This window comes from Falco punctatus, assembly GCF_963210335.1.
Source record: "Falco punctatus genome assembly, chromosome: 7".
Lineage (NCBI taxonomy): Eukaryota > Metazoa > Chordata > Aves > Falconiformes > Falconidae > Falco > Falco punctatus.
In genome coordinates this window covers 52,757,758-52,771,614 of record NC_137587.1, presented here as the reverse complement: position 1 = coordinate 52,771,614, position 13,857 = coordinate 52,757,758, and the positions used below count along the sequence as shown (strand labels likewise).

The 13,857-nt window shown below is 40.7% G+C and overlaps 1 protein-coding gene across 1 annotated transcript in view; it reads right to left on the bottom strand.

Moving 5' to 3' along the window:
* Positions 1-13,857, bottom strand: part of MTMR10 (myotubularin related protein 10) — a 41,420-nt gene that overhangs the window by 7,462 nt on the left and 20,101 nt on the right. The window contains exons 6-12 of the mRNA XM_080395582.1: positions 6,330-6,420; positions 3,711-3,885; positions 2,689-2,776; positions 2,419-2,507; positions 1,299-1,429; positions 1,104-1,173; positions 844-914 (exon numbers count right to left, since the gene is read on the bottom strand). Coding sequence (XP_080251708.1) covers positions 844-914; positions 1,104-1,173; positions 1,299-1,429; positions 2,419-2,507; positions 2,689-2,776; positions 3,711-3,885; positions 6,330-6,420 — 715 coding nt within the window. The remainder of the gene's footprint in view (positions 1-843; positions 915-1,103; positions 1,174-1,298; positions 1,430-2,418; positions 2,508-2,688; positions 2,777-3,710; positions 3,886-6,329; positions 6,421-13,857) is intronic.

Genomic DNA, 13,857 nt, shown 5'->3' with positions numbered 1-13,857 from the left:
ATATAGGCACATACACAAAATCACATCTCAAAGAGCAAAAAGTGACAACTAGGTGTAGTGTTTTTCTTTAAATTTCTTTTAAAACATGCTTTTCACTGCTGTACTTGTTCTCATGGTTTCAAAAGAAACTAAAAGAAAAAAACACCTTTTTTTTCTTTTTTTTCCTTCACTGAGACTCACACTATAGAAAAGGTTCCCGCAGTACCCAGGACAACAATGTATTCATCAGGGCCAAAATACCCACCCAAACGCCTGGTATTTAAACCAAGATGTGCTGAGAAGGAGGGCCTTCATGCTTAAATTTTCAACATACTTTCCACCCTGAAGCTCTTTTTGGAAGGCCATTATATGGGAAGAGTGGGATACGTTAGCTGAACAGGCCTTGTAAAAATGACAGAAGTTAAACAGTTTCTGATCTTGACAAAAGCAAGTTTTTCAGCATCTTTTTTCTGCAATATCTGTTTGCACTTACACAACAGCAGCCACTGTTAGTATAATACTTCTGCATTCAGGACCTCTGAATAAAACTGGTCTGGCTTATGCCAGGAGTATGAGCCCAATTAACACAGTACAAACATTCACCCTTCAGTTTTGGTTTTATCATATCATTATCAGAATAAAACCCACAAAAACTCAAAGCTAAATATTCGTTTGACATGATGGACTATACTACAGTTCAGATGCATAACAAAATTAATTTTCCTTTCTAGTTCCTCAAATGACAAAGGTATTTAGAAGCAAAGGGGTTTATGTATAAAGATTACAGTTGATTTTATCTAAATGTGTTTATCTACGTTATTGTACTACTGCTAGTGATTACAGCATGCTATATGGTGGTATTACCTTGTAGAACTACAGAAACATGCTTACACTCCATCATATAGACAAGCTCAGCAGAATGCTTAAGAAATGATCTAGACAGGAAAAAAAAAGTGATACAACAGTTAATGTGACAGGTTCACGCTCTAGAAGAAAAAAATAGGTGGGATATCTGTATTTACCTAATTCATATATTCAAAGAGAGAATCCTTCAACTGATTCAGCACTTATTTACACTGGAGAGTTTTTCACATTTCATTAATCATTTTGTTCATGATACAAACCTTACGTACTCTAACCAGTGAGTATTTTCCAGTGAGGACAGCCACTTCTCTTCAGTTTCCTCAAAAGGCTCTACAACAAAGAAAGTAATTACATTACAAAACAACTTCAAATACCTACTCCTGTTAGCCAGATCTAGTAGATTTTGTTGTATTTCAACAAAATAACCACCATGAAAGAAGGACAGTGCAGCCTACCATTAACACACAGCTGTTTGAGTTTGATATGTGCAGCCTGGATCTCCTGGATGTTGGGGAGACACTTGTCCAGATCAGATTTGTAAACATCACTCCTCAGGGGATGGCTTCGAGTTATTGCATTGCAAATCCTAAGTAAGAAAAAGAATCAGCCGTTTTGTTATCGGGGGGGAGAGAAACAGTCTTTCAAGAAACATCCAACAGTCTTTAACTGCAAATGACTAAAACCAGAGAAAACATGCACCTTATTTAAAAGAAAAAAAATAAGAAGTTGTCTAGTTTCTATTCAGGCACTGTGTTGCTCCTGCCACAAAGCTGCTATTGACTCAGATATTTTTGGTATCTGCTAGCTACCAAACAAAAAAATGGAAATGTTGGGTCATTAAAACAAATCTGGGAAACTCTGAGGCTGACTGCCAGTTAGGTAGCTCTATTCCGTTTTTAATTTTCCAATATTTTTTAGTAAGACTTGCCTATGCTAAATCAGCAGAACATATATATAAGTTTATAAAGCTAGGAAACTGACAAGGTTTCACAAATAGAACTCAAGAGCTCCAGCCTAACACACAAAATGCAAGTGCCTGCACTACTCCAAAAAGTCACCCTACAAATTTCACCAAAGCACAAAAACTACCAAGCTAATAAACTACCTAAGCAAGGCTCTAAGTGCCTTCATCTTTCATCAAGGACACTGAATAACAAATCTGAGTGCACTGTGGCACTAAATCTATAGAACTGTATTCCCCAATGCCACAAATAAATAATTTTTACTGTATCTTGCTGAAGCAGGTTAAGAAAATCTCTACCAACGTAAGTGGTATTGCAGTAACATCAATAGAAAATATTAAGTCTGATCCTTTTATCATCAAGTTCTAGCCACCTGAAAAATAAATATCTCTTAAAAGTTGAAAATTATTGAGTAATTGAAACTGAAGTGGACCTTGAATAGAAATTGTGCCAGAACTATATTCAGAGAACAGTTTCTCAAAAAGCTATTGCACTACAACATCATGAAGCGAGTATCCTCTCAATTACCAAATGCTGCTGTTTGTCACATGTAGCCACCACTTCTGTTATCCTACGCATCTGATTATAAAGAATAACATAACTAATCATTCACCTCTGATCAATTCTTCTTTGTTGCAATACATCTTTAATATTGGCCATTCTTACAAGGGCACTCCCGTTAGGATGATTCCAGGACCATAACTAATGGGGGTGGGGGGTGGGGTGGAAAACACAGAAGAAACAACAAAATAATGCGGGTTAGTGCTATTCTGTAGAAACTTTCTTAATGCTACACATAAAACTGTGTTAACTGGCAAACGTATCTGTAAGATTAATATTGTACAATGATCAAGAACAGTAACAGAATAAAGACTACACTTACTGGCATGCGTCTCCCAATGAATGAGTAGGAGTACAGCTTAAGGTCTTGATCTGCTAAGGAAGATGGAACCACAAAATATTCTGGAAGGCTTGGGGAAAAAAAGAGGATACAAAAGGTTACTTTTCCCTAAATATCTTACTGTTGGAAGAAGGGATCGCCGGAGTCAAGAAGACGCTCAATATGAGTTATGCATCTTGCTCAACTTTATTAGTTTCTAACACTACTTATGTAGAACCAATACACATGCATATTCGTAAAGCAGAAATATAATTGGTTAGTAGTCTCTAAACGCACGCGGTTCTCACACCCCTAGTTATCATGACTAAAATAAGCATTCTATCCATGTAGCTAATTGTGTTGCTGTGCTTCAGCCTTGTAGTTTGTTACTCCCTGTTTTCCCATATCGGTCCCTATCTTTCTTGGCCCTGCACCTGCTTTCCCAGCAGCTGTAGCTTGTTACAGCCACGGCCAGTTGGCACAACATAATTACTTGGTCTCAGGATTCAAGAACAGCTCAAGGCTACCTTTCTTGTTAACTTCAGCACAGCAACTTCAGTACAATTCTGATTACAGGCCTATTCTAATACCAGGCCTGGATTGTGCAGATCTTCAGAGATTCTAAGGCCATGCTTCTGCAGCCATTCTTCTACATCTTACCAGCTCAGCTCTTGTTGCAACTCTGTTATGCGATAATGCACCAGCCCCTAATACCACAGTGCTAACCGGCTGTCCTGTGCTTCTGCGTGATTTAATTATCGTCAGCACAGCTCAGCAGTGCTTGTTTAGAAAGGTGCACATTTCAGAGGGAACTACAAAACCATGAAAGCAACAGATGCCAAAACACAACATTTCCTTTAACGAGAACACCTGCAGGGTATCTTTCAAGCAAGGGCCTCTCCGGAGAGCGGCACATTTAAGAGGCGAAGGGCACGGTTAGGTAGGATGGAGGCGCTGGTAGAGGAGACGGGAAAGACAGTATAATTGCCCTGTTTTCTTCTACTCATGTTGCAAAAGAAACTTACCAAGTAGATATCATATAACCTTCATTGACTGAACAAACTCTCCACTCTGAGGCACCTGTCCTTTTGATTTCTCTATCCCAATCAGAGTAAGTTTCGAACAAAGGTGTCTGCTGACCACTGGCACTGCCGATGCCACCACCACCACCTCCTGGGTCTATTCCATTCACCTTCTTTGCTAGGAAAAGAAAATTCATCAATGCACAAAAAGAGAAAAAAAAGAAATGAAAAAAAAAAAAAATCAAACTCTTCACCTTCCTGACTACAAGGATGAGCCACCAGCATCAGGACTAACACTACCTATCCTTGTGTTACAACGGATCAGCGATTTAATGACAGCTTGGAGATACATGAGGATGTCAATGTATTTTTTCTTTCAGTTTCAACAGAGAAGCAACATAAAATTGGTACGTGGTGCTCCTCGACAGAAAGCAAGCCATACTAACACTGAAGAACGGATGTTACCTGCAGTCACGGGACTTTTCAATGTGCCAAAGTCAGCAACATTGTAAAAACATGAACCCTTTACAGGCTACCCTTTAATTAGGTACCTTATAAAGAAAGAAAAATCTAAATTACATCATTTCAACAGCTTTACATGACTGCTGTATTAACAGCAAATATAATAAACAGAAGGCCAGGTCAAAATAGATGTTTTTATATATATTTACCTGGACACAAAAAGATGGCCTACCATTTTGTGGCTAGGGACCAAGAAGACCCGATAGTACGTTACTAATAGGGAAGGGTCTCCTTTGCTGGGCATTCTTTAGGTGCCAAGGAGGCAGGCAGTTACGTCTGAGGAGACTAGATTTTGTTTCTTGACACTTGGAAGTAAATTTGTAGATGTAAGGAAATAAACTGAGACTCAACCCTACGATAAACTCCCCCATGAAAGCTCCAGGCTTTAGCAAGAGATTGTGAAGATGCAAGTGCCTGCCCAAAGAAAGCAGAAGGCAGCGTTACGGCTCGACTGTCACCTCCCTGATCGCAGTTTCTGCTTTCTGTGTCTATCAACTTCATTCCTGCGCTAGGAGTCAGACTACCTATGTTTTGCAGAAGAAAACTGGACTCAATCGGAACTAAGTGGTTGTTCAAAGACAGTATGCAGAGAAATATGGCAATTACCAGAACACGTTAGCATTTTACCGCTCAGTGGGAGAATCTATAATTAGCAAGTACAGCCTGGGAAAAAACAATGTACATACACACTGGAGCGATGCAGGCTCGTTATGTTCCTCAAGAAGCACAAAGACAGTGTTTCAGCTTTTACTTTAGCGGGACTAGCAGGCACCGAGTGCCGTAAAACACAGCGCTGGGGTGGCAAGAGCAAAGCCAGAGATCTATGCTACAAACATCAGGGTTCACACCACCGCCACCACCTCCCCAACCCAAACCAGAAGTATTTCAAACTCTTTTCTCCAGCAACTGCAGCACAGCAGAACAACTACCTTTTGCCATTCTGGTCTGCTGCTCTGGAGGAACAGCATTTTTTTTACCCACCTTATGCAATTCTTCCACTAGGTATTTTTCCATACAGCAAATGGCATTTTAAGGACAAGTAAAGGCAACTTTGTGACAGACTAGCATTTTGTTCACACTCCACTTCAATATTTTATTGTAATTTTATCTGCGAATTGGCTTCCTCCCTAGCCCTATATAACGCTAAAGTGCATGGACCTTAATCACCGCCCAACTTTTATCAGGTAAGAAATTCTAAGTGTAAGAAAACACATCTGCAACGTAATCACATGCACACTTATTCTTGTGCACGCACAGGGCAGTCATGTAGGCACCTGCATGAAAAACATGCATTTTTGTGCAGATCTGAAGGCCTAGGCTCTTAATTCCACAACATTCGAGTTTTGTAACAGGCAGATGAGTGGCTTCTCACGCCAGCTGCTGAGTAAATATTTCAGTACCACAGAGCTACATCAATGGCACTTTATTTGGAGGCTTGTGACGCCAGAACTGATGGTCTTCAGCTGTGTATTGGCTGGGGAACACTAAGCAGTGACCGCACAGCATTACACTAGAAATGAAGTTCCAAAGGCATCTTTTTCAGGCTTACCTAACTGACAAGGTTCAGTTGGAGATTGGCCTTGAGCAGAGAGGGTGTGCTCCAACTCAGCAGGGGTGGTGGAGGTTTTGGGTGGTAAGAACTGCCTAGTAAGCCTCTACGAAAGAAGGTATGGAGTCCCAAGTTGCACAAATCCTCCTGCAATACCACCAGAAGAGAAACTTATTCCCAAAAGAAGGGCAGGTGAACAAGCCTGCCTGATGGGAGATTAGCTAGGCACCTAGAGTACCAATATAGACATACAATAGGAGGATCGAAGTGTGAATTGAGAAATATGAGTATTCATGCTGACACAAGTGCTGACATAGGTAGTTTTGTTTTGTTTCAGACAGGAAAGACATTTCTTTCAATTTTGGTCATTAATGTCTATCACAATGAGTGACTTATAACCATAAGTAAGAGGTTGGGTGCAGGACAAGCCAATTTTATTACCCCTGGAGAAAGCCTCAAATGCTTTTTGCCACTGCTTCTAGACAGAAGTCTTACTAAAATTACGTATTATGAAACAGGAAACAGAATAATCAAAATACTTTCACACTTACCTGGATTATGATATATCTCCCCAACATACTCAAATGCAAAGAGAAGCTGAAGATCCGTTGGCTGAGAGTAATGAGCTATTGCAAGGCACACCTAGGAAAGAAACATTTATTACTGTTACTTACAGACATAAAATTTATTGCCCTTAATTATGACAGCATGAAATACGCAGAAGTTAAAAATCAGTCTTCTGATTTCTGTATTTTATTTGAGATGAGTGAATTATGTACTTAAATGTAGTTGCTGAAAGACCGTTACTGTAATCACAGTAGGTGAGTTCATAACCATCTATCAAGAACGATTAACTGACAAGGGTGGACTAAGTTTTTGCAAGACTGCAGCTGGCATCCCTAAACACGATGCTCTGCATCAACAGAGACAAGCAAGGACTTGGAGCTCTGTGCTGTGCCTGCTCACCCCCACCTAGATGTAAGGAGGAGAACAGAAAAAGAAACACAACACACAGGTGGTGATCACAGTACAGCAAAATTTCAGTTGTAATTAGTCTTTTGATAAATAATCCATTTTTGTAAAATAAAGAGTACTTATCAGCATCGCATAAGAACAGAAGAAGGGCCATACTGAGGCAGTTCAGAAGGTCCAGCTCCTGACAGCGGCCAACAATCAGTGCTCAGCAAAGGGGGCAAAACCAGAGCAAGTGTGCAATGAAATTTTACTAGGATATTTTACTAGGATATTTTTCACCAGTTGACAGTTCAGGCACTTCCTGAATTCAAACCCGACGGCAGTATTCAACAGCACTTGACAGGTATTTCTTCTACAAAGTTGTCAGCTGGGCCGAGAGTTTTTTGAAGTGCAACTTCCCTTTACAAAAGCCCTACTGGTTCTTCCCTGAAGTATCATATTTAAGCAAGAGTTTGTATTGAGTTAATTTTTTATCATCTTTTCCACCGATTCACCCCATGTAGGCATCAGGCTTACCAGTCTGTGCTATCAACAACTCTACCTTCAAAAATTTCTGCTCTTGGACAGGAAAACAAGAGGTTGCTCTCTGAAGACTTCCAGGACCTACGTCAATCCTGCATCTCATTAACTTGTATTCCAAAATTTTGAAGGGCATTGATGAAAATAAAGGAAAAGCAAATTGTCTGATAATAAAGAACAGCTTTGCCCCCCAAGTTACTTGGAAATAAGTAATTCACAGTGGCAGACGCTTTTGTCATGTTAGTCACTTGCAGTTTGCCAGCTGAACGGCAGGCCAAGGATTCTCCATCCATCTTCGATTTCAACAGAAAGTGAGTTTTCAGGGTAGGTCCTTTTGCCAAGTGTGGGGGGGATTATTATACAGTTAATTAAACATGCCAGTAATCACCTTCTTCCCAATCCCCAGCTGATCTCCAGAACTGAAAGATCCGCCAGACTTTCTGAGGGTAGCAAGAAGTCCGTTTCATTACATTTTGACCTAGCGCTCTTGAGTTCTGTCGCAGATGACTGGACTTCATTCACAAAAGAAATCCAGCCATAAGTCCAAATGCCTGCAAGTTTGCAGCAGGCTCCAGCGCCGCCTCTGACAACCCGATGCATTAATCAGGTTTAACCAGGCTGAGTCACAAGCCCTGCCCTGGGAAGGGAAATTCAGCCTGGATTTAAAAATAGATTAACTGGGGCCACAACAAGAGTCTTGCCTAGAGTCTGTGTGTTCTTTGCAACAGTCTCAGGACCAGCATCACACAGACAACTGCTTTTCTACCCATAAAAACTGTTCATTTTGGTAGAACCCTAAGATTATTAAAATTAAGAGTGCAGCACACGGTTTAGTATTAGATGCTAGACTTCAACACAGTATAGCTTTGCCAGCCCTTGTCTCTTTAAACGTGGATATTCACTACTAAATATAAAAGACTTGACAAAACCCCTAATACGTAAAAGAATCAAATTCAGGAAGAAAAAAACCTTTCAAGCAGAGATTGGCACTGTTATTCTCCAAATTTTAGGACTTGATTTGGAGTCTTTAGCTTTGCCTTCTTCCCTCAGTATCTGCTTCTCTCTTTTACTGAAAAGTACCTGCCTTATCTCTAAAGAAAATATGTAATGAAAAGGACATTATAGAACACAAAACCCTATCCTACATGTTCAGATACAGAAATTCCACGTGAGAAGTTTCTAATTAGGGACAAAGACATAGTACAAGTTCACATTATTATCACCTAACGTTTTTCCTTTCTATTTTCTTCCTTCCCTTCAACTCTCCATGACTTTTTTATGACAACATGTTGATACAACTTACTTGACCGTTGGGCAGTTTTGGATAGTATTTTTGAAAAACATTCTGTGCATCCAAGAAATTGCTTTTGTTAGTGAAGGGAAGTCTTACTGTCATAGACATAAAGGAGGAGTTGCACGGCACAGTTGGAGGAATACTTCTACTGGCAGCATTGCACCACTACAAAAAAACTTCAGAGCTCACTTATGCTAAATTCTGCATGGAGAAAGGCATTGTATGTGATACACGCGGCATTATGGAACCTTCACCATATTTTAATTTACTTTGGCTTTTGATGGGGACTTTCCTCATTAGCTGTAAAACCAGTGATGAATGTAGACTAACTTGAGTTGAAAATGTGGTTTTTTTTCACAAACACTCCCCAAGAAAAAAATTCCTATTGAGCCTTAGAAGAACAGCTGCTTTAACTTCTCTCCCCACACTTTCAGTTCCACAATGAAACTCCAAAAGAAAACAGAATACAGGACAGTCCAGGTGGGTGGGTGGGACAGACCCCCACCCCCCGAAAAACCCAAGTGATAAAAGTGTCACTGGGAAATGGTCTAGCATGAATTTCCAAATGAGCGTTTGCAAGCTTACACCCAGGATTTGGTAAAACTTTAATAACCACCACGAAGTAACTGGAAGCCATGCACATTCTATTAAATCTTGTGATTGCAGTGTACAAATCAAAGCTGAAGCCACCAGCTATTCCATAATACCTGCCCACTTTAACAGACATGGCCTGTCATTCAAAAGGAAACAAAATGGAAATCTGCGTACATACACATTTTGACTTCCATTTTTTTATGTAACTTCTCACTAACTAACAGAGCTACTCCTCATCTTCGTTCACAGGAGTGAGAGATGAAAGCCTTTTACTCTGCTGATCTGCTCTCAAGACTTGAGGATGAACTGCAAGACATTAAAAAAATTCCATTGTGCTGCCAAATAACACAACAGAAACACAGCAAAACCTATTTTTAAAAGCAGCGGCTGAAATCCCTGCCATTTACTTGCCACATTTGAGAAAGAGAGTGCGTGTGTGCTGTGTTAAGGGGGGTAAACATGGGTGAGGGGAGCCAGCGAGCATTCAGCTCTGGTTCCCCAAGAAAATGAGACCACAGCTGTGGGTTTGATTCCAGCAGCTAAGAACAGACATGACTCACAGCACCAGGTCCTGCAGGGGTGCAGCACTCCACCTGCAGCTTACAACACAGGCTCAGCAGCGACCTCTCTGCTATAAAAAAAACCAAAAAAACTCTGCTACCGCCTTCACTTTCACACTTTAGACAAATTTCACTCACTAAACAAATATTAAAGACAATAATTTTCAGTTTATTCCTTACTAAATCCATGTAGTAGTGTTATTGTCTGAAGGTTTCAAAAGACAAGCACATTCCATAGATCTCAGCAGATCATCACCATAAGTAGAAAGCTCTTAAATTGGAAGACAAACATGTTTTACAGGAAATGTTCTCATATCAAACTGAAAAATGTTTGGTATTCTTGCCAATTTTCAATTGTGTAAAGCTGAAGATATTTAGGCTTAGGCAAATAACAAGAGAATAGCCTGCTTGTTGGGAAGTTCATTTATTAAAAGCCGTAAACACAATGGCTCTAATTATTTCGTAGCACAAAGGCCATTTCCCTGTGTCAGTGTCCCCTGTTCAACCCCTGCCTGAGACAAATAAATATAAGTTCAGGGCAAGCCCTCCTCTTCTTCAACAGGAATTTTACCAAGGACAAGAGCTTCAAAATATTGCTAATGCTCTCAGAAAAGAGTTTGGAACCGTCATATTTAAGGTGCACTAAGCTGGCACAGCCCTGCATTTCATCTCCTTGCCTGAGCCAGGCGGTCTGTCTCCAAGTCCCTGGGAGGGTACCATTCTCCCCTGCTACTGCAATTCCTGTTCCGAGTAGACACCTGTAGTACCAAGTTGTGCAACCAGGACCAAATCAAGTCCCACAGACAGAATTTGTTCATCTTCCTGGGCAGGAAGTCTTCTCCAGAAAACCAGCTTTCAGGTAGCAAGCCTTTCAGCCCTGACCATCGCGCCCATTCTCCTCGCTGCCACGCTGTGAATTGTCTAACGCAGAACTGCTTTTCTCCCTCTACAACAATTCCCATACTCACTATACGTTTAAGTATTCTTAATCTGGTTTGAGTACGAGTAATCTACACAAAGAGGAAACAGTATAAGGATTTCAGAAGCTGAAGTAAACGTTTTAGGTAGATGAATCCCTGTTTGTAGGAGAATGTGTTTGAATTCTAAGTACAGGTTTCCTAACCCTTAAAAGAAATACCTTGCTGTTCTTTAAAACACCTTTAGATAAATTCACTTCTGAAAAAGTTTTCTTTACCCCCTCCAATCCCTCTCCAAGGACCATAAAGGTGACCAATTCTGCCATCTGTATAAATAATTAGAAAAAGGTAATACAGAAGGGGTTTGGGTTTGTTTGTTTGGGGGTTGTGGGGAAGCATTAGAAAAGGTCAGGATCGTTTGTCCTAAACTGAGTTCCATATTATTCTTCATAACAATTAGGAAAAAGTTGTTCCACTCCATCCCAAGCGTTATGACGTCTGAAAAGGCTAGTTTCGATTGCACAGGAAACAAGATTGAGATAAATAAATTTCCTTCTGTTTTCACTAAGCATGTGTTTCTCTCGTACGAAACTGCTCTTGTACTCGTTTAAAAAAGCTTCTTGAAGGAAAAGAAGCGAGGGAGTTCCAGAAGAGAAAGTGACGGAGAAAATGGAGATCTATTTAGGAAACAGGAGATTACAGGGTGTGTGCCATCGTGGTGCACTGCCAAGATTCGTACGTGTGGTGAGGCAACACACTATCCATCATCTCACAATCATAAGAGCTAAAGCCTCACCTTTTCATATACTCTAATTTCTGAGTCTAATATCAAGTACTGTAGTGGCCAGAAATTAGCAGGTTTCAGTTTGACCGTTCGTTGCAATTTTTGGATCAAAATCACTCCTTTTCCTTTAAGGAATGTGAAATGTTGCTTCTTTCACACTGCCTAACTTAAAGACTTCCCCAATGTGCTTGCCCTTGCTTCCCCGTCGTCCGCTTCCTCCCACACCCATCTGGCTTTCCTTCCTTCGGAGACTCTATGGCTTTAGCCTAGAGACAAAACACGATTAAACTGCTAAACTGTGAGGAGTGCAAGTTTCCATTCTCTCTATTACTCCTTAAACTCTTAACTCCCAAATATCCATTAATAAAAATGAAGAAGAAAATATTTACTTGACTGAGTAATGTTGAGACAGTATTTTATTAGCATGTATTGGCTGCAACTGATGTTGAAGGTATTTTTTTAACAGAATTGATTTTTAAGCCGCTTCATGCTAATTTACCCCCAAATAAAGTAATTCACCTCCAAATTCAATGTGTTCTTACAATTTCTTTCTGCTTAAAAGGTAGAGAAAACCACCTCTGAATGTTCTACCAATATTACCCACGCATCATGTCTGTGATCAAGTCAGATTATCCACGTCTGGAGCCTGACGGCTTTCAAACTTGGATCCTCCTTTTCACACTTACTACCAAGAAGAGACTCAGAATTCTCTCTATTCCAGTAAAGCAGCTTAATTAGTAAGGATTATTCTCCCTCATGCCCTATTCGGTAAACACAGACGCTTCCTCAGGAACAGCTCACGTTCTCTCTGCCGACGCCAATTCATGGAACTGAACGTAGTGGAGCACTTCCACTGCATCCAAGGAACCATGCAGGAAACAAATTACTGAACTGTATAAAGTTCGTATCTGCTCTCCTTGTAACTATTCCATACATTTAAAGCTCACTTTAAAATAGTAATTACCAAGTGTATTCTTTTTTATTTCTATAGCCATTGCTCTGAACAGAACATTTGCTGGTATCTGGCAACAAGTTATGAGACATTTCTACTCCTATAGTTTGAAGTGTGTATTTCAGTTGGCATTTTAACCTACCTGTGCTTTACTCATAGGACGATACTCCTCTGTATTACCAGGATGACATTTAGTTAGAAATCTCCCTGCTCCGGTTTGTCGAGCTGACTGTATTTATGTGAGTTTTGCTAAAGGAGCCGTTCATGGTTTCTCAAGCACCGACCTGCAGGTCTCTGGCTACGCAGAACAGAGACTGCAATACCAACTGTGACATCGCCTTCCCTTCTGCTTATTTTAAAAACAGTAAGTGAAAAAAACCTCGTTTGAAAATAATTGTCATAAAAACTTCAGACATGATTTTAATTAGACCTTGCACAATCCACCGATTCCAAGACGTCCTGAGTTCTGAAGTTTTGCAATGTTAAGCACCCTAAAAAACCTTCGTAAAGCACAAAAGCATAATTTGTTCAATTCATTTTTGACACGGGAGGTCTTCTTATCTAGCTCCAAAATGAGCAGAAGCAAATTTGTGAGGAAAAAAAGACAAAACTGACAATTCTTTTGATTTTTTTCCTCAAAAAGATTACTGGAGATTAGGCCCCTGGTTTAACAGGGAAGAGGAGAAGCTGGAGGGGGTCCAGTGGTGGGCTACCAAGATGACTATGGTCTTGCAGTACATCTTCTGAAGAAACCGGGCTCATTTAGCTGTGCACTGATGAGCCTGCAGGAAACCACTACCATGAAGGTAGCTACAGGCTCAGTCTTGCCAGGTGACACGATGGGCAGCAGCCAAAGTCTCATCTTGGGACATACAAGCTGGACATCTGCAAAAACATGCAGAACTGGAACAGGTTACCCACAGAGGGAGAAAGCTCTCCATCCCTGGAGGTTTTCAAGACACAACTGGACGAATCCACAGCTAACCTGATCTAATCCTGCCAACTCTGAAGAGGAAGGTGGACTAGGTGATCTCCACGGGCTCGTCCCATCAAGCACCACTGCCCCCACAGCCAGCTTGCTGCTGCACCGTTCCGTCAGTCCGAAGGCAATGCTAGCCCACTCCGGGAAGAGGAGCAGGAATTCCCTCACCAGAACTCAGCTATACTTTAAGTCTTCCTCCCCCCTACAACAGTTCATGCACGCACCATTATTTCCCAGCAGACAGCTAACGGTGTTTTCAGGCACAAAGAGCTGGACGTAAATAGATATTGAAGAGGCCCTTCAAAGCTATAAGGAGGCCTGACCACCTTCCTTTGTTTTTAAATATCAGAACCACCTTGCCAATATGCACTACTTGAAGGGCAGGAACAGAAACCAGATAAAATCTTTCAAGAGCGTGGTGCTAGGATGCCATTTAAATGCCAGCGAGAACAAAATAACTCCACACAATATGCTGTGTGAGACCACACTAGTCATGTTCACC